Below are 18,971 nucleotides of genomic sequence, written 5' to 3' on the forward strand. Positions count from 1 at the left end.
TGACTGAACTTGGGAGTTTGCCAAGGTTAAAGACATTGGGATAACAGCCTAGAAGAGAATGGCCTTTGAGTACATGGAAAGCTCAAATTGGAGCACGGTAGAGTGAGAGCGTCTCTATTTCCTGTAAGGCCACAGCCATAGGCTATGGTTATGTGTTCATGTGACCTTTTACATTTCAACAGTGTCGAGCTGGAGGCCTCCAGCAGGGTCGAGCTGGCCGTACTGGGTAAGTCGTACCTAAACGGTTCTCACTCAGTGCTTCTCAAACAGTAATACGTATTCAAGTCACCTGGGCTCCTCGTTAAAATGCAGATTCGGATTTGGTGGGTCTGGCTGGGACCTGAGATTCTGCATTTCTGCCAGGCTCCCCAGGCGGCACGAGGCCAGGGGGTCTCTCTCCTAATCCTAGTTCTGGTTTAGATAAGGCTGGGGGGTGGTCTGAATCACCTCCAAAGATTCCCTGAGAGAACTGCAGTAGGAAGGGAGTGGAAGGGCAGAGAGGGAACAATGAAGAGCAGATATGGGTCAGAGAACAGTAGGATGAACCAATAGAGGGTGGCAGTGGCACCATTGCCTCCTGGGGACAACGGGCAGGCTCTTCTAAGAGGGCCTGTGCTGCAGCCCAGACCTTAGGGAACATGGCTGCTCTCCTGGGGGCTCAGCCCTGGTCTCCCCAGAAGGCTGGTGAGCCGGCACAGGCCAGGCCGGGCAGGGAGCACCTGGCACCCGTGGCCACACCCTCACCTCCTGAGCAGCAGCTTGGGGTGGTTCTTGCTCTCCAGGTTCTTGTCGATGAGGTCGGCCAGCAGCTGCTTCAGCACGTCGGTGGCGTACTCGAGCTTGCTCTGCAGCACCGTCATGATGAGCGAGGCCACGTTGCCACGGTCGCGCATGGAGAAGCTGCGCTGGGACTCGAGCGTGCGGATAAAGGACAGCAGGAACACCTTGTTGTTGATGAGCTGGGCGAAGAGCTTCAGGCCCTTCTCCACGCGCTCCTGCCGGTAGCCTGGGACCTGTGGGGAGACCCAGGGGGTCCTGATGCCATCTGCCGGGGGCTCCGGCGACTGCCCGAGGGGTGGCCTGTGCCTGCACCCTGGACCCTCCCATGCCACATAGCACCTGCTCCTCAAGCCAGAGCCCACCTGGCCAGTGCTACTGAGTCCTCAGCACCAGCCGTATCTACTGAAGCTCATCACAGCCCAGGGGCTGGGACAGGGCCTCCGGCTTAGAGATGAGCTGGCCGAGGCATAGAAAGAACTTCCCCTAGTCAGTAGACGGCGACACTGGATTGGGCTCCCTTCTGCCAGACTCCAGGGCTTGAGCTCTTCCCTGATGGTGATGCAGAGTTGATGACAGGCCCTATGCCATGGCAGAACACCCTCACAGCCCCTGTGGGGAGCTCCCGGCGGTCGGGGCTGCTGTGGTTTCCACCCTGGCCAAGGCATCAACAGGCCTGAGCCTCCAACTAACTGAATGCCCCGCCCCCCACCCCCTGCGTCTTTTTGGCAGACTAGTGGCCTCAGAGTCAGGACTTCTGGCTTCCAGGTGGATTCTGATACCACCATGCTGTGTAACATGGGGTAAGTCACTTTACTTCTCGGGGGGCCAAGTTTATCCACCTAAAATGGGGGAAGATGAAGCCCAACGGTCTCTAATGAGCTCCCTAACTCTAGCACTGATGTTTTCGTAGGGACTCTTGCTGAGACTCTGCTGTATCCAGAGGAAGGGAAGGAAGACAATCTTATCTTCCTTTCTGCATCGTCTGTTCCCTGGGAGAGCCCTGCAAGGGTGTACCAGCCACCCAGCAAACACGAGTCCACAATGGAGCTGGATGTGAGGATACGTCTCTGAGATCTGCAAGGACATACGTAGCAGTGCTGTTGGTCACAGCCTCAAACCGTCACTGCCCAGGTGTCCAGCAACAAGAGAAGGGATGGAGGAGCTGTGGCATAGTCTACCCGATGGAACATTACACAGCAATGACAGTGAGTGGCCCATTGCTACTCGCAATAACAGGGATGGATCTTGCAAACACAGGGAATGAAAAGAGTTAGACTCTAAAGAGAGCATACTCTTTAACACCATTTAAATAAAGATTTTAAAAACAGGTAAAATCAATGGTGGTAGGAGCATAGCTAGTCCGGGGACCGAAGGGGAATAAGGGACTCCTGGAAGGCTGGTGATCCCCTGCTTCCTGGTCTGGACACTGGCTTGATGGGTGTGTCACCCTGGGGGAAAATTCACCGGCTGAGCACTGGCCATGTGCACATCTTTCTGCATGAACACTTCTGCTAAAACACAAAGTCTACTTAAAAAGTCAACGACAGGCTCTGCCCTCGAAGGAGAGCCCCCTGCGAACACAGCAGGGAGCGTCTCCTGGGGTGGGTGCCGGGGGAGACTCACAGAAGGAGGGAGACAGCCATAGAGGTGCCCTCGGAGCCACATGTCAAGGACTGGGTCCCAGTGGGGTAGACACTTCGGGGCTTTCAGCAGGAGTACCACGTGTGTAGCAGTGACAGACGTGGTTTCAGAGCCAGTTAAACTTGAGTTTAATTCTGTCACAGTCACGTACGAGTGGCAGGGCCTTGGTGGACTCGGGTTCAGCTAACTAACGTGTGTGTAGACCTTACCCCATGCAGAGGGCTGTCCTGTGTGCTCTGGGAATACTGACCCATTTCACATACCCAGCACTGGGAAGGTAGGTCCCATGATTACTCTAGGGACCCCGTGAGGCTAAGGAGCTGTCCCAAAGTCCCAAGACAGAGAAGGGCCACGCCCGGCCATGAACCTGGGAAGTCGGCACCTCGGCACCTCGTTCTACCATCCCCTGGGGTCATGCGGACGAAGGAGAAGAAAATGTATGAAAAGCCGGAGGCACAGCTGAGTTCCAAAACAGCAGCTATTTTATCCTGCTCTGCTCTGGAGGTTTTAAACTGGGAAAGACGGAGGCGGCCTGAGAAAGCCTTGTTTGCCCAAAGTCACAGAAGGTGGCAGAACATTCGTGTCACTCATTACTGAGCACCCTGTGTTCTAGGCTCGCTCGGGGCGAGGTGCTGGCAGGGGGCAGGGATCAGGCAGACCCAGGCCCTGCCCTCAGAAGGTCGACCAGGAGGCCAGCTCCCAGGTCCCCCGACCCCCTCCGTAGTGGGAACCCTGGGGCCGGTCCTTTGCTCTGCAGAGAGGAGCTCTCACTGCACTCCCCGAGCTGCCCACCCTCGGCAGCTGCCACGGGGCTGGGAGATGTAGCAAACACGCGCATCGCCAGAGCAGGTCCATTTTCGTTTCTCTTGCTGTGCTGCTGGGACTTGGAGCTGGGACTCTACGCAGCTCTAGGAGAGAGAGCTAAGCAGGCTCATGGAGCTCTCAGCACGACCCCTCCTGGTGAAGCCCTCACTCCCCGCAGAGGGCCCATCCTCTGCTGGCCTCATGCCTGGCTCCCCCAGTCCCCCACTGCACTGGGGGCTGAAGAGGGAAGGGCAGGCCATTATCTCAGGCCTGCCATCATCTCAGGCCTCAATCTGTGCATCTGTCTGTCTCCCAACTGTGTGCACACATGCCACACTCTGTGCTTCAAACCACTCAAACAGCGTCTCTGTGACTTGTCCTAATAATCACAGATAATGCCATTTCTTGGGCACCCACCACATGCAATGCATAGTGCTGGGCACATTACATGCATTGTCTCAAGTAAGTCTGGTAATGACCTTGCAAGAGTGGGTTATGATCTTGTAACAATCTTTCAGAGAAGCTATTGATGTTGTCCCAAGGCCATGCAGCTGGTGACAGGCAGTGCTGGATTTCCAGACCTAAGTTTGTTTGGCTCCTAAGGGCCCCTCCATCCTCTCCGTCCCTCACCATGTCCAGCCGTACCCCTGGGCATGGGAGCAGTCTGAAAGCCGACTCTGACGGCTTCCTGCGGCCTTCCCTGCAGGGCTTCCCACCCACTCAGGCTGGCTGTCGAAGGGAGAGAGCCACATGCGGGTGTGGCACTATGGCATTTGGAGAGGTGGAAGGGGACATGGACCAGCCAGATGGCAGCTTGGTGTAAGGATGCACTCCGGACTTCTTGCTGCAGCTGTACTTTCTCTGTGTGCAAAATGCACATGCCTCCTGGGCAGCAAATCTGGGGCCCAGCAAAGGAAGGTTCTAGCAAAGCCATCTAAAATGAAATAGCATCCTGTTCGGCAGCATGGGTTTTGGAACCAGAGAGACCACAGTGACTCGTGTGCAGGGAAACTCAACCACCTCTGGGCTCCACCGCCTCATCTGCAGAGTGAGGCTATGAGTGCCTGCGCCGTAATGTTTTATGGACATTAAATAAGATAATGTATGCAGAATGCTCGGCACGCACCGTGCTCACTTACACAGCCGGTTTATTACCTGCCTTCCCAGCGCTGTGGACTGCCTTTCACACATCCCTTCGTCCAGAGTTTCCCAGATAGCTCATGCATCCGCACGGTGTTTTGGGGTACAGATGGCAGGACTTTTCTCCCCGTTTTATGAAGGGAGGAGATGGAAGTAAAGTGTCTTGGTGAGGAGTACCCAGAACAATTCCCCTCTGTAGCCTGCCACCCTCCCCCAAAGTAAATGCCACTCTGAAACAAGACTTTCTTTATACACCAGACGGTTCTCTAATTGAGTTGAAGTCTGCGAGTATAAAACTGGATAGTAAATTTTAATTGTAACCCAATAGGTTAGAGTTTAGGAGCCAATGATAGGTTGAAATTGGGAGTGGGTGATTGACTGCTCTGCGGTTTTAAAGGCTTGGGGCATGACTAGTGCCTGGGAAGCCCCTTCCCTGAATGCCTGGACTGTACCCAGAGGGCCCCGGATGAGGGGACCTGGTGGCCTGCCCTCCAGGACAGCCTGGAGCAAGAGGACACCTCCTTCTTCCCACTCCCAAACAGCGGGCAGGCATCTCAGTGGCTGAAAGGGTCGGGAAACACTGCTTTAGGTTCATCAACAGCTTGTTCCTGTACTCAGAGCCCCAAGCACCAAGAGGGAGAAACGATTCTGGGGCAAGAAGGGACTGGAAGTAAATGAATAAGAAAACAGTGACGCACAAGTGATCCCTGGATTTCACAGAGGAGCTGGATCTCACATAGCCCCATGCTAAAGTGGGTGGTAAAAGTTCTTAGAAAATATGATTAAAAAGTTATATCCCTAAAAGAAACTTACTTAGACTTGGAATTTTGAGCTAGTGAAGAAAGGAGAATGACTTTATATACTCAACCTGGTTGGATTCTTATTTAGATTGTTCTCCACCCTGTGCACAGGAGACACGGGATGTTCAAACATAATTTCCCCGCAGGACGGCCCTTTCCACCCTGATTTGGACAGACACACAGATATTCATTTATTCAGTCATTCACCAGTTCCCGCACGCCTGCCCTGTGCCAAGCACCCCACTCTGCTGGAAGTTAGGATTGCAAAGATAAATAAGGTATGGGCACAGTCTACACACCAGATCTCTCTCTCTCTCTCTCTCTCACACACACACACACACACTCTCACACATTCATACATGTCCTATCTTTGCATCACTCCCGTGTCTCCCTTTAACCAGGAACTTGCATACTGTCCAGCGCCCTAAGAACCCTGGCATTCTGAAGCAAACAAAAGGTGAGGCTGGAGGAGAGAGAAAAAGAGAGAAACGTGAGTGGGAATGGGGGAGGGACAGAGTCAGGGAGCATGACCCAGGAAACGGGTAGAGAAAAGTATCATGACACACATAGCGCTCTGTGCATGGGTACACGCATCCACACATGCACACACATACACATGTATGTAGGCAGACAGAGAAGATGAATTATCAGTGAGGACACAGAGACCACTGTCTCCAGTCTCAGAAAGTGTCTCTTGGTGTCTATCGGCCAAGGGGAGCCTCCCCCAGACAGAAACGCCCCTGCCCTCGCTACGGACATGCACACACAAACACACTTCATTCAACAAGCTAGTTTGGAGAAATGTGTGTGCTGTGAATGTCACTGAGGACTTGCTGGGTTTGCTGCAGAGGTGACAGTCTGCTGCATCCCCTTTGGAAAGCCCACGCAGACAGACCCTCAGGTGTCAGTACCTGAAAAACCATGCACCTCCTGAGGGATGGGTCTATTTTTATTTTATGGACAATGTAAATCTTGGAATCGATCTTATTTCTGTTGTTGCCTTGGCTATAGACTTTGGATCCATCCTGATAAGTACCCAGAGCCATAAGGCCATGGACATGGCACCTGGAAGTCGAGCGCACAGGTTGTCATTGGGACTGAGGGCTCAAGTCTAACTGCCTGGGCTCAAACCCTCACTCCGCCCCCTACCAGCTCTGTGGCCCCAGGCAACCACTGAACTCAGTCATCCCCTTGGTCTTGTCACCTATAAAATGGGCTTCCTACTCCACAGGGTTCCTGGGAGGTTAAGTGCGTGCAAAGTGCTTAACCTGTGCCAGGATATTAGCAACAGTCAACTAACAGTGATTATTCCTTACGATTACTATTTTGTCCTGGTTCCCTCATTTATATATTTCTCTTTTCTCTGGTATTTATCTCTGCAAGCCATTCCAAAGCCCCTTTGGAATAAAGAGTAATGTAAATATGTACATAAGCCAGATACCATGTGGACAGGAAGTGGGATAAAATGTTTAGGAGATGAGGTCCCTGCTGGTAGAAGAGACGGTAAGATTTTATCATTCACATTTCCCCCTCCTTTCCAAATACAACATTTATCTTTTCCAACTAAGCACCAAGTGGTAAAATCCCTTATATGTTGAGCACCAACTGTGTGAATAAAATCCCCCATAGCCTGGCTTCTTAAACAATGGTCCATGAACTTTCTCAGTTTAGCTGCCATATTTTTTTTTTCTGCATATATGTAGTTTTACTGGGGAGAAGTTCTTCAATGTCCATCTAATTTTCAAAGGGCTCCATGACCCCCTACGGCCTGAAGCCCTCCTCACACCTCTGTTCTGAGGGGGCTTGGCCCCATCTCCATCTGGGGGACAGGCTGGTGCCAACAAGCTGAGGGACCTTGGGCAAGTTGTGTCCCTGCCTGGCTTCAGCTTTCTCACCTCTGGATGAGGATGGACTTGAAGATCGCCAACACGCTCCCTGCTCTAACGCCAGGATGGGGTACCGCTTCTCACCTCGAGGTCCCGGAGGACAGGGTGGTCTTCGATTCCTGGGAACAGCACCCGCATGGTGTAAGTCCTGTAGTCCAGGAAGGGAATCCCAGCTCCATCCAGGTCACTGGTCAACTCGTGGATGTCTGTCTGCAGCTCGGCAAAGGCTGGCAGGAAGAGAAGCCTGTGAGACGGCGGCTGGGTGGGGTGGGCCCAAGAGCTGCCCCCATCTCCGAGTGTGCTGAACCCTCACTCAGGCCCCTAGGAGACCTGCGCAGTGGACCACAGATGTGTGGGAACAACGGGGGAGGGGGTGTTTAAGTAGCTGGGATGAATGGCATTAGCGTGGGAGAAAGACAGTGCAAGGACACTTGTCTTGGGGACAAATCCCTTCCAAAGTGTGGGGGCTAGGGAGGCTGTCCACAGATCCATGCTATTGCTGGGGCCAGGAGGGACCACCCATCCAAAGATGAAGGGCTCCGGTTTGCAAAATGTGCTGGGGGGGGAGGCATGCAGAGGGATGGGTGAGAGAAGGGAGAGGTTCCAGTGGTGAAGGATCTGTTTCTGATGCTGTGTTTTATAGGAGGTTTCCTTGAGGATTTCAGAACAATTTCTTCTGATAAAAGAAAAATGTCTGAAGGCCCAGTTCTGGACCACGAAGCTCATTGGAGCCACTGAACCTCCAAATGGGGCTGGAACAGAGGCTCGGCCACGATAATATATTCCTTCTGTATGAATACACAGGAGATATCTTTGTCCTTCCTTCCTCAAAGTGATGCTACTTGATGGTGAATTATGATCAGCATGTGGGCACTGCTGTGGGTGGAGGCAGCTCAGGCCTCCAGATGGACAGAGTCACAGAGCCCCAGCTGGGAAAGTCCACGCTACGCAGCCCCGCAGTGGTCATCACATTCCAACCTGGGCACGTCCTCCTCTAGGGCCACCCTCCACCACAGCAGGTCCTCAAAGGTGAGACACCAGCCTTCCTGGCTCTGCCCTTCTCCTTGGTGCATGCACACACACAGACATGCACACACATGCACATGCACACACATGCACATGTGCACATGCACAGCTGGGATGGAGTAACACATATCAGCAAAGAAGAACAGCCAGTGGACATTGACTAACCAATATTTCTATTTTTTTATTTTTTAAATTTCAGAATATTATGGGGGTACAAACACTTTGGTCACATAAATTGCCTTTGCATCGCTCGAGTCAGAGCTACAAGCGAGCCCATCCCCAGACAGCACGAACGACAGACACCCGTTAGGTGTGAATTTACCCATCCCCTGCTCCCCAATATTTCTATTTATATGAACTCAAGAATAGGGGAAAATACTTTGTGAGTGAGCTCAGATGGGGTTCACAAGCCCAACATGGGTCTGGAGCCCCCAGAAGCGAGCAGTGGGCTGTGGTGGTCACATAAACAACACTGCCACCCCAGGAACCGAGACAGGAGCCCCACCCGCCCTTCCCGCAGCATTTGGCGCAGCTCCAGCCTGCACAGCAGACTTGAGGCCCACGGGTTTGGCTGTCGGTGCCAGGAGAATACCAAGGCTGCTCCTTTGCAAGGACAAAGGGGACACCAGCCAGACACCTGGAAAGGCCACCGGAGATGCTCTTGTTGCTCCTCTTTCCCTGCACCCCTCCCCCTCTGCTCTGGTCACACGGACAGAGGGGTTCTTGCCATGTAGGGTGGCCCTGACAGCAGATACCCCAAAGGCATCCAAGTGGAACCTGCACTGATGTGTGTATGTGTGTGTGTAAAAGGGGTGTAACAGGCCTTTCAGCATGTGCTGCCACCAAAGTCCCAACAAACACTGGCGTATGTCCCAAGTGAGGAACACGTGTGTGTATGCTTATAGGAGTGTGTGGGAATGTGTGCACGGGCATGAGTGTGCTGCACAAGTGCTCCTGAGTGTGAGTCTGTCAGTGAGTGTGTGTGAATGTGTTAGTGTGAGTGCATGAGTGTGTACGTCGGTGTGTGAGTGTGAGTGCATGAGTGCGTATGTCAGTGTATGAGTGTGAGTACATCAGTTCATGAGCGTGTATATTGGTGTGTATGAATGTGTGTGGGTGCGTGAGTGTGTATGTCAGTGTGTATGAGTGTGTGGGGGTGTGTGTGTCAGTGTGTATGCATGTGAGCACATGGGCGTGTGTGTATATGTCAGTGTGTATGAGTGTGAGTGCATGAGTATGTCAGTGTGTGAGTACACGAGTGCCTGAGTGTGTACATCGATGTGTATGAGTTTGTGTGGCTGCATGAGTGTGTGAGCGTGTGAGCATGTCTACGAGTGTGTGGGCATGTGTGGGGTGGGAGTGTGTACACACACACTTGTGTGTTTATATATCAGAAGTTCGGGCCTGCAAGGGCCAGGCTGGGCGCCTCATGGGTTTGTGAGTGCGTGACATCCTGGCCGACTGTAAAGTCCCCAGGAAGACACCTTTGCTGTGCCAGCGCCGCCCTGCAAAGGTCCAGCAGCCAGCTCTGGGAACCCTGGGAAGTGCCGCCATGGCTGATCCACAGTCCTTTGCTGTAGGACCCCCTTCCCACCCTGCAGCCAGCCCTCCCCCAGCCAAGGCTCCCTCTTGGGGCCTCCACTGACACTCGGGGGCTGGACGCCTGTCTGACTGCTGAGTCCTCCCTTTCTGGGGACGTTCACACTCCCCGCGGCTGTCCCCTTCCAGGCGGGGTGCTCAGCCTGTGGGGAGGAGAAGGAGGGGGTTGGCTTTTTATCGGTCTGCAGCTTTCCTTGAAGTCACCAAGCTCTTCCAACATTCAAAGCCTCGTGCCCGCCACACATAAAAGAGATTCTAATCACTACACCTAATTAGAGGAAAGAGTACATTGCGGAGAAAAAAATTAAGCAGCGTAAATATAATAAAAGGCAGTAATTAACAGTCCCACAAGGCGGATGCTGTGTTGACAGCTGAAGGATGTGGAGAGGGGACGGAATGGATCCACTTCCTCATCAAAAAGAGCCGTGGCCGCCCTGGTGGGACGCGGCGTGATGTGAGAGCCCCAGGTACAGGGCGCGTTTGCGCCACGTATAAATCTACGGCAAAGAACCGGCTCTGATCCCCCCGGGGTGGCTCACAAAATGATATCCTGGGGGTTACAAGAGTCTGATGCCTGAATTTCCTTCTTGGATTTAGTGCAGCTGATTTCACTTTATGGTGGTGTTTGTAATTTTTTTTTACATACAATCTGTGAAACACTCTTCCTTCTAAATCACAGATCAGCCCTACAGCTTACTTTCCTGCTCACGGAAGAGAGCTGGAGATTGCTGGAATGGGTCACATCAGGACACCCCCAGGCATCTCCTAGGGTAGTGTAAAGCCCACCCAGCCAGGATTCCAGGTCTGGAGGCCGCTCTAGGGGGGTTTGAGATGATCCCAACCTGACACCTGGAAGGAGAGGGCAGAGAGGCCTCAGCTCACCTGGTGCTGCCAGGGTGGGGCCTGCTGGGCGTGGGTTTGCTCTGGACCCAGGCTCAGGGCTCTGCAGGTAGGACACACGGCCTTCAGCACTGCTGCCTGCTGCCCGCCTGCTTGCTTGTATGTGAGACGCACACACATATGCGTATACACACATGCACACATGCACACACACACACACCCACACACAGCCTCCGGCATGGGCCGCGGCCACCTGGTCACTCAGTACCTTCCTTGCACTCCAGGGCTACGCGGGACTCCAGGTTGTCCATCTGCATCTGCAGCCGCTTCAGCGTGAGGTCGCTCTCACGGGACTTGCGTTTGTAGGCGATGAGCACGGCCACGATGAAGATGATGAGGAGGCCACCGGCCACCGCGATGCTGACGATGGCGGGCAGGCTGAGCGGGCTGTCCGGGGCGATATACACCATGCCTGGGGAGTACTCCATGCCGCCAACACGGGCCTGCAGGCACACCGGGCGAGGGGAGCTGGGTGTGAGGGCAGAGCAGCCTGGCGAAGAGTCCCAGGTCACCCAGGGCGGGATGAGGGAAACCACTGCCCGGGAGGAGTCTCGTCACTGCCACCTACGGTAGGGCACGTGGGGGCTGGGGGAAGGGGCGGGTGAGGCCACCCCCAGCTGAAAACCCGTAGGTCCTCTTATTCAGCATTGTCGTCTTCATAAGGAAAGAGCCCTCAGCTGGGACCTCAGCACAATGTGCCCTGGCGCCAGTGATGGGCTCCTGTAAGCTTCACCCCGACTGGACGGGTGGACAACTGAGGCACAGAACATGGTATTGTGCACCTCCCCGGGCCAACACAGCCTTGCCCTTGAAAGCTCCCTCTCCTACAGCAGGTGACCTAGCACAGCACTGAGTGCTGCTCCGCACTCCCTTACCGTTGCTCCAGCCAGTAGGGAAAGGATGACAGTACGGAAGAGAGAGGCTCGAAAGTGGGACAGGAGGAAGGAACTTGGGATGTGAGGTAGGTACAAGGAAAGTTCACGGTGGGCTAGAATCCCCTCCTGGAAAGCCCCGGTGGCCCGGGATGGAGCTGGACCCCTCACATCCCACCCATGGTGCCCACTCCATCCGGGGGTGGGTCCCGCCAGCCTCACCATCACTTTGTGCTTGCCGATGAGGTTTGGGGACTCGCAGAGCAGCTGCACATCAGACACGGTCACAGTGCATGGCTTCTCCCCGACCAGCACGGTGTAGTTCAGCTTCACGTTGCCCCCGGCCACGGGTGGGATCAGGTTCTTGCCCTGCATGGACAGGAAAGCCCCAGTTCCCAGCCCAGAGTCAGGACCACCGCTGCCAGCTAACTGCCAGGTCCTCACACCCAGTGGTCCCATCCTGCTGGTGAGGCGAGGAGGCCACCTTTGGCAATAATACCGATGGTGCATATACCACCATTGCTCCTTCCTCCCCACAGGAAATCAATAGTCAAAGTACTCTTTTCAGCTTATCCCAAATGCAGCCTCAGAATCTTTCTTAACACAGAGTTGGAGTTAGTCACCATTGGTTGATTCAAATTGTCATATGAGTTAAAATAATTTGCAATCCATGCTCCGAAGAAACCCTACGCTGTGGTTCGTGAAAGTCCAACTAGGAGGAAGCAGTGTGAGCCTCTGACCTCCCAGTTCTTGGACTCTTAAGACAAACAAAGCTTGGGAGTTGAATAGCCAGGGTGCAGCTGCCTGCCCTTCATGAAACTGCCTGTAAAGCAAGTTTTTTCCCCAACACAAATGCAGAGAGAACATTTATCAGACTCTGGGCTATGCTGAAACTTCTGCAAGGGATGCTGGCCATGGAATGTGGCAGGAGCCTGTGACTCCTGGCTGTGTCTGTGACGTGTAGTGGCGTCCACCCTCCTCCCCACCTGCCCACCGCCCTCCCGCACCTTTAGGATGATGGGCGTGCCGGGCTTGAGCTCCAGGATCCCCGAGGGGCCAAAGGCCTCAAACACAGGGTTTGGGTAGTAGGTGAAATTGGTCTTGTTGAGGATGAGCAGGGACTGGACATTGTCCAGGATGAAGCCAAACTCCTCAGGCCTCTCGGTCAGGTCAGACTGGTGGTCGGGACCCAGAGCGAGGGCTGGAGCCTGGCAGGTCATCTCAGTGGCATTCAGGACCTCGCAGATCTGCAGGGCAAGTCAGAGTGGGGGGTCTATGTAGTATATCCCCACACACCCACCGCCCCAGTGCACACACCGGGCCTCCCGGGTGCTGTTGGTATACCATGGGGTCAATGCGGGAGGATTATGGACTGGTCACAGCTCCTCTGGAGCCAGATCACACACTCGGGCACTCAGGAATAAGCACTGCAGGTGGCACCCAGGTGGCACCCAGCTCTGGTTTTGCCCACAATGCATGTGGCAGGGACTAGTTGGAAGGACGGAGTAAGGGTATGAAAGCCCAGAAACTCCCAGAGTCCTTGCTCCTCCATGCCTGCACGCCAAGAAGTGAAATTGCCCTTGTGTCTGCCCCCAACCCACTGTCCCAGTGCTAAAGGGTGTCCGAGGCTGTGGGTCATCCGAGTATGGGCAGAGAGTCCTTGAAGCCCCCACCCTTTGGGGAAGCAGCCCGCGGAGTGGCAGCCCAGCGAGCCCCGCCAGCCCGGGACTCACGTTGATGTGCTCCTTCCCTCCGTGCTTGGCGCGGATCTGGGGGTTCTGTATGAGGTCCAGGTGCGTCCCCCACACGGCGATGGGTGTGTTGCCACTGACCGGGAAGAAAGAAGGAGGCGTGTGAATCACAAGCACAGGAAAAGCAATGGCACTCGACGATGACGGTAACGGAGTTGAGCTATGACAGTAAGGACCATGATAACCAGGCAGCATAATAATGTTCACGGGGACCACGATGACAAGCTGACTGCGTAATAATAAGGATGAGCGTCTCAGCAGCCAAGGGGAAGACAGCGATGACCAGATGTCCGTGGCCGCCCTTCACCGAGTACGTTCGCAGCGTGGCCGCCCCGCGGAGGCTTGGTCTACGGCACAGCCCCCTTGGCTCTCCCAGGCCCCCTGATCTGAGCCAACTTCTTCTCTGCAACCCCCACCCCAGGTCCTCACCAGTCTGGGCACTCTTTTCACATGGGCTGTGACCTAATGTAAGCCTCGCTCCAGACCATCCCTACCACACCCTCTGGGCGCTCAGTCTGCTCCCCCAGGGCAATGGCACTACAAACTTCCACCCTGGAGGCTTCGGTCCAGCTGAGATCTAAAGCAAATGCTCTGAAACTCGGCCTCCTGCACCCTGGCTGGCACGGGACTGCCGATGGGGAGGGCTCAGGAGGTTCGTCTTGTGTAGCCTTTTACAAAGGAAACCTGGACTCCGGTGTCCATCCTTAGGGTGGCCGAGATGCGGGCATGGATGGGTGGGCAGTACCCTACTGGACTGAACCTTCCTTGGGGGCTCCTTAAAGAGAAGCGAGGAATAACCTGATCCCCAGTCAAGGGAGCCTCTTTGAGAAGAATCCTGCTTTAGCAAGTTAGTTGTATGCTTGGTAGGTAAAGAATCCATGACAGCCACATCCACATTCGTTCCTACCCATCTATCCACCTGCCCATCTTTATACTGCCGGTTACTTGCCCCCCTCTCCTTGCACACATGCACATGCGCGTGCGCGCACACACACACACACACACACGCAGGAAGATTCCTGTGAGACCCAGAGAGGTTCTTCCACCCAGGGCAGTGCTGGAGTTGAGCTTCTGGTGTCCAGCCCTGCAGCCATCTCCCAACCTTCTCAGTCACCAGTTCAGCACACAGCTCCCAAATGCCCACCCGCACTGTTCACGAGCAACCCAGGCCAAGCCTCGGCAGACGCAGGGCCCCACCCCAGCTCGGGCTCGTTAACCCAAGCAGATCCCGCAGCTGGCTGGCAGCCCCAGAACGTGCTCCGACCTCCCTCGTGCTCTGAGCACGATTCGGGGACAGCGGCCGAGCACCAGGGAGGACAGCACTTCTGTCTCTGCAACAACGGCACAAGGAAGAACTGAACTGGACCGGGCTGTGAGTTCCTCAGAGAGAGGCAGAGTGTGCTGAGGGTCAGAGCCCGCAGAGCTTTCCCGGGCCGCCTCCTCTCCACGCCTCGTCTTCCGCACCTGCTTTCAGATCGTGGCTAAAGCGTAGGTTTGGGCCTCACAGAGCAGCTGCTGGGGACAACCCGTCTCAGCTCAGCAGGCAAAGGCTGCCTTTCCTTTGGGTCCAAGGCAGGGGGTGGCAAACTCTTTCTATAAAGGGCCGGATAGTAAATATTTTAGGCTTTACGGCCATATGGTCCCTGTTGCAATTACTCAACTCTGCTGCGGTGGTGAGAAAGCAGCTATGGACAGAACATACACGAATGAGCACGGCTGTGCGCCAATAAAACTTTATTTACAAGAACAAGTGGCCAGCCAGATTTGGCCATGGATGGAGTTTGCTGACCGCTAGTTTAAAAGGCTAGGAGGCATCCCTGCCCGCCTCGGCTTGGGAGGCCACGTCTGTGTGCGCTGCCCGCCTGCTCCCCCAGAAGCAGACAGTGGGAGGGCTGCACCCCCAGGGCTGGGCAGTGCACTGCGCCTTCGCCTCTCACTGGTTCCCTCAGAGCCTGTGAGGGGGTGACAGGTGAGGAGCTCTGGCCTCAGGGAGGTTAGATAACCCTTAAGGTCACCAGGCTGGTAAGCAGTGGGGCAGGGCTGAGCCCAAGCCCTCATTCCACCCCACGCGGCCCCAGTGATCTCACCAGCCTTGCCGAGAGGGTGCCCTCTGCAGCACCTGCTCACTCCCTGTCCTCCAGGGCCTGCAAAGGCAGACCCCTGCTGTGTGCCCACAGCTCCTCCCCCAGTGTGAGGCTCACCACCCAAGACACCCTAGAGACCCTGGAGTTCCCAGATCCCCAGCGGGGGAGGCCCAGGAAGAGTACGCAACGTGCCCAAGGTGAGTGGCTAGGTGAGAACCGGCACTGAAGGTCCCCAGCCCCTGCCCCAGGGTCTTTCTCTAACAGCACCAAATGCCTCATCCCCTCCCTCCGGGATGGATTCAGTGGATCACTGTTGGGCACCGAGAAAGAGCAGGGAACAAGACCCAAACTCTGCCCTTGAGGATGTTGCTGCAGAGGGAACGACAAACATAAGGAGCCAGCTAGAGGTCACGCTGAGACAAGGACTGGCCGCCGGGAGGCTCTGGGAGCAAAGGGCCGGCCAAGAAGTCAAGCCTGATCTGACTCCTTCTCCCACACCCCTCAGGACCAGAGTTATTGCCCACGTTTGCCAGAAGTGAGTGGAGTGGACTGGCACCCTGACAGTCACTGTGGGACGGCGACAGGGCCCCCAGCACAGAGCCAGTCCTCCAACTGGGAGAGATGGGCTCTTGCTGGTCAGAACTTGGCCTCCAGGCCGGGTCCTGCTCAAAGAGGCTGCCAGCAGAGGGAGGGAGCCACAGTACAAAGGTCTGATTTGGGGGTGCTTGGAACCAACCCCAGTTCATTAGTACCCCAAGCAGGACTGGGCCCCCGGAACTCTCCTCAGCTTTTGAGAGCCAGGAAGGGAAATGGAGGTGTGTAGGCATTAAGATCCACTTGGGGCAGCTCCTACCTGACGATGCTCCACTCTGGCTCGATCCGCACGATGGTGGGGTCCTCCACGTACTGGAAGACCAGGTCCTGGTGGATCTTGGCCCTGTCCACCTGCACCATCACCTTCATCTCCAGCACCTCGTCTGAGGACGTGGTGTTGCAGATGATGTAGGACGGAGATCGCCTGGAGGGAGGGGAGAGAGACAGCGCTGGGTGCCTGGGTGAAAGAAGGACAGTGACCCTGGTCAGGGGTCCTCAGAGGCGGTGGGTGAGCGCTGCCCTAGATACACAGCTCGAGGGCCTGTGACAAGGTGCTGTCTTTGACCCAACTTTGGGCAGGCTCCTCTGACTCCCATCCTCGGGTCTGTCTTTGGTCTGCACAGCCCCATTCTTTCTGGATCCTGCTAGGTCTGTTTGGCGAGAAGCTCCCACACCTGGTATGTGATCACCTTGACAACTGATCAAATTCCTCGTGCCTTGGTGCCTGCTCACCCTGGCCTGCCTCCAGCCAGTATCCCAAGTCGGGTTGGCAAGAGCTCCCCTGCCCCCGACGGCTCCTCTAGTGATTCTGCCCCGGACCCCTCACTCTGCCCGTTGGCTGTAAATCCCCACCCCCAGCTATCTCTGTCATATTTGGAGTTGAGCCAGATCTCTCTCCCCTACCGCTGCAATCGTGACGTCAATTGCAACAGTCCTGGACAAAGTCTTCCTTACCACTTTAACAAGTGTCAGAATAATCGCTTCTTGAACACCAGCGCTGCGCGGCCTGGCCTGGTCTGACTTCAGGTCTGTCACGGCCCTCAACACAGCTCCCTGCAGAAAACTTCTCTCTAGAGACCCCCAGGTCAGCTGAGGGTGTGTCCCTGGCCACATCTCCTCGAGTCCTCACTGGACGCACCTCCTGCCTCCCTCCTGCCCCCTACCCCAGCCACAGCAGGTGCGCCTGTCTGGGGTCGCTGCTCCCATCCGCTCCTGGCAGGCCCAGCTGGCTCTGCAGCACCTGGAGAGGACCGGACCCCAGTAAATGGGCTCCAGTTGTGGAGTCCAAACCGTGTTCTGGGGCACCCCAGGGTTCTGCAGAGGGGGTGCCGTGGGGGCACCAAATGCAGGGGCCGCATCATGATGGGCCTTCCCAGGAGGGGCAGCCTGGCAGGTCTCCAGACCAAGCCAAGGTCCTCTCCCAAGAGAACGCCCACTGCCTCAGGGAGGAGGAAGGACTTCCAAGGAGTTCGCCTGGGAAGTCCCTGCATTTGGCAGCCTGTCCCCGCTCTGCAGGGCACCCAAGCTGCCCTGCGGTGATTTTCCTGTCTAGCCCTGCCCCTCCTGGGGCTGCGGAGAGGGAGTTACCTGTGGAAGAGGCAGGGCTGCGTCCCGAACATCACCACCACGTTGCTGCCCGCGTTCAGGTTGGTGCCGGTGATGGTCACTTGGGTGCCCCCAGACATGGGCCCCCGGCTGGGCTTCAGGTCCGAGAGAGTCAGCGTCTGTGCAGAAAGGATGTGGCCTGAGACACCACCAGGACAGGATGGAGGGGGCTTCTGGGCAGGCCTGAGGCCCTACCCCACTCCCCAGCTGCCTTCTGGAATATTTAGTAATGGTGACCTCCCAGAGAGCCACGGCACTTTTGTTAGGCTTGTGTTGTGAACTAAAATAAAATCCCAAGCCCTCCTGCTATCTGAACGGACCCCCCTCTTGGCCAAGGGGACCCCAGAAAACCTGGCCATGACATACCCCTCCCTTCTAGAGTTTAGGTAGGACAATTGACTAGCATAATATCAAAACAGAGATCATAAGACTGACACAACACACTCTTTGTGACAATAAGACACTAAATTATTAACAAGACCCAAGGCCACGCAGGGCAAAGGTTAAATCACTACAGGCCACCAATTTGCTTAACAGATCCCTCAAGTATTGTGGCTTGTCTCTGATTAACTCCTTAACTTAAAATATTCCAAGGCTTTAGACAAAAGCTTTATTTCTTTAACTATTACAAATCAAAGAATCTTTGAACCCACCTATAAACTGTAAGTTTCTACCCTTCTTGAAGATGTCCTGCCTTTTTGGGCCAAACCAATGCACACCTTCTGTGTATTGATTTCTGATTTTACCTGCACTTCCTGTCTCCCTAACATGTGTAAAGCCCAACTGTAACCTCACCACCTTGGGACCCTTGCTCGAGACTTGTTGGGCGTGGCTCCCTTGGCCATGATCACACATATTTGACTCAGATAGCCATGTTTACATTTTTTACAGAGTTTGTGTTTTTTTTTTCTATTAGTAGTGTAGATAGGCAATGTTCTAGACCCTGAGAATTGCATTTCTGTACTAATAACAGTAATAATAATGGCTGCCATGTACTGATTTTTTCAGTGGTAGGCTGTATGTTTTCCATCTGTAGCAATAGATACATACAGACATAATTTAATCACCAATCAGTTCTATAAAGTAGGTATTACTACCTATTTTACAGATGAGATTCAGAGAGGTTCCAAGGTCACAGAGCTAAAAAGTGGCACAACTGAGATCTAACTCCAGAGCTCACATTCTCAACCGCCCTCCAATCTACAGTCTCTGTTCTTGGGAAGGTGACTTGCCCCTACCGCAGGCCTCTCCGGAGAGCTGCCCACAGCACCCAGGGGCGGAGCAATGGGATGGGAGGGCCCCAGGGAAACTCCAGGAGAGATGAAAGAAGGGTCGGTTGCTGTCAAGGGCTGCGGTAGCCCTGGGCCGGGATGGGACTGCTGAGGAGTGGGGTTCTCAGTGGGGGCAGGGCAGAAAAAGCCCTTGACAGCTGGGGATTTGGAGTTGCAGTTTGTTCTTTCATTAGCATTTTAATGGAAAAACTTTCTTC

The 18,971-nt window shown here is 54.8% G+C and overlaps 1 protein-coding gene across 2 annotated transcripts in view; it reads right to left on the reverse strand.

Annotated features, from left to right (window-relative positions):
• PLXNA4 (plexin A4) overlaps positions 1 to 18,971 on the reverse strand; it is a 346,342-nt gene that overhangs the window by 35,138 nt on the left and 292,233 nt on the right. For both annotated transcript variants that reach the window (XM_069461824.1, XM_069461825.1), the window contains 8 exons: positions 17,465 to 17,601; positions 16,137 to 16,301; positions 13,182 to 13,275; positions 12,456 to 12,695; positions 11,671 to 11,817; positions 10,785 to 11,019; positions 7,136 to 7,278; positions 745 to 1,013 (listed from right to left, as the gene is read on the reverse strand). In XM_069461824.1, coding sequence (XP_069317925.1) covers positions 745 to 1,013; positions 7,136 to 7,278; positions 10,785 to 11,019; positions 11,671 to 11,817; positions 12,456 to 12,695; positions 13,182 to 13,275; positions 16,137 to 16,301; positions 17,465 to 17,601 — 1,430 coding nt within the window. The remainder of the gene's footprint in view (positions 1 to 744; positions 1,014 to 7,135; positions 7,279 to 10,784; positions 11,020 to 11,670; positions 11,818 to 12,455; positions 12,696 to 13,181; positions 13,276 to 16,136; positions 16,302 to 17,464; positions 17,602 to 18,971) is intronic.

The sequence above is a fragment of the Eulemur rufifrons genome, chromosome 29 (genome assembly GCF_041146395.1).
Source record: "Eulemur rufifrons isolate Redbay chromosome 29, OSU_ERuf_1, whole genome shotgun sequence".
NCBI classification, from domain to species: domain Eukaryota; kingdom Metazoa; phylum Chordata; class Mammalia; order Primates; family Lemuridae; genus Eulemur; species Eulemur rufifrons.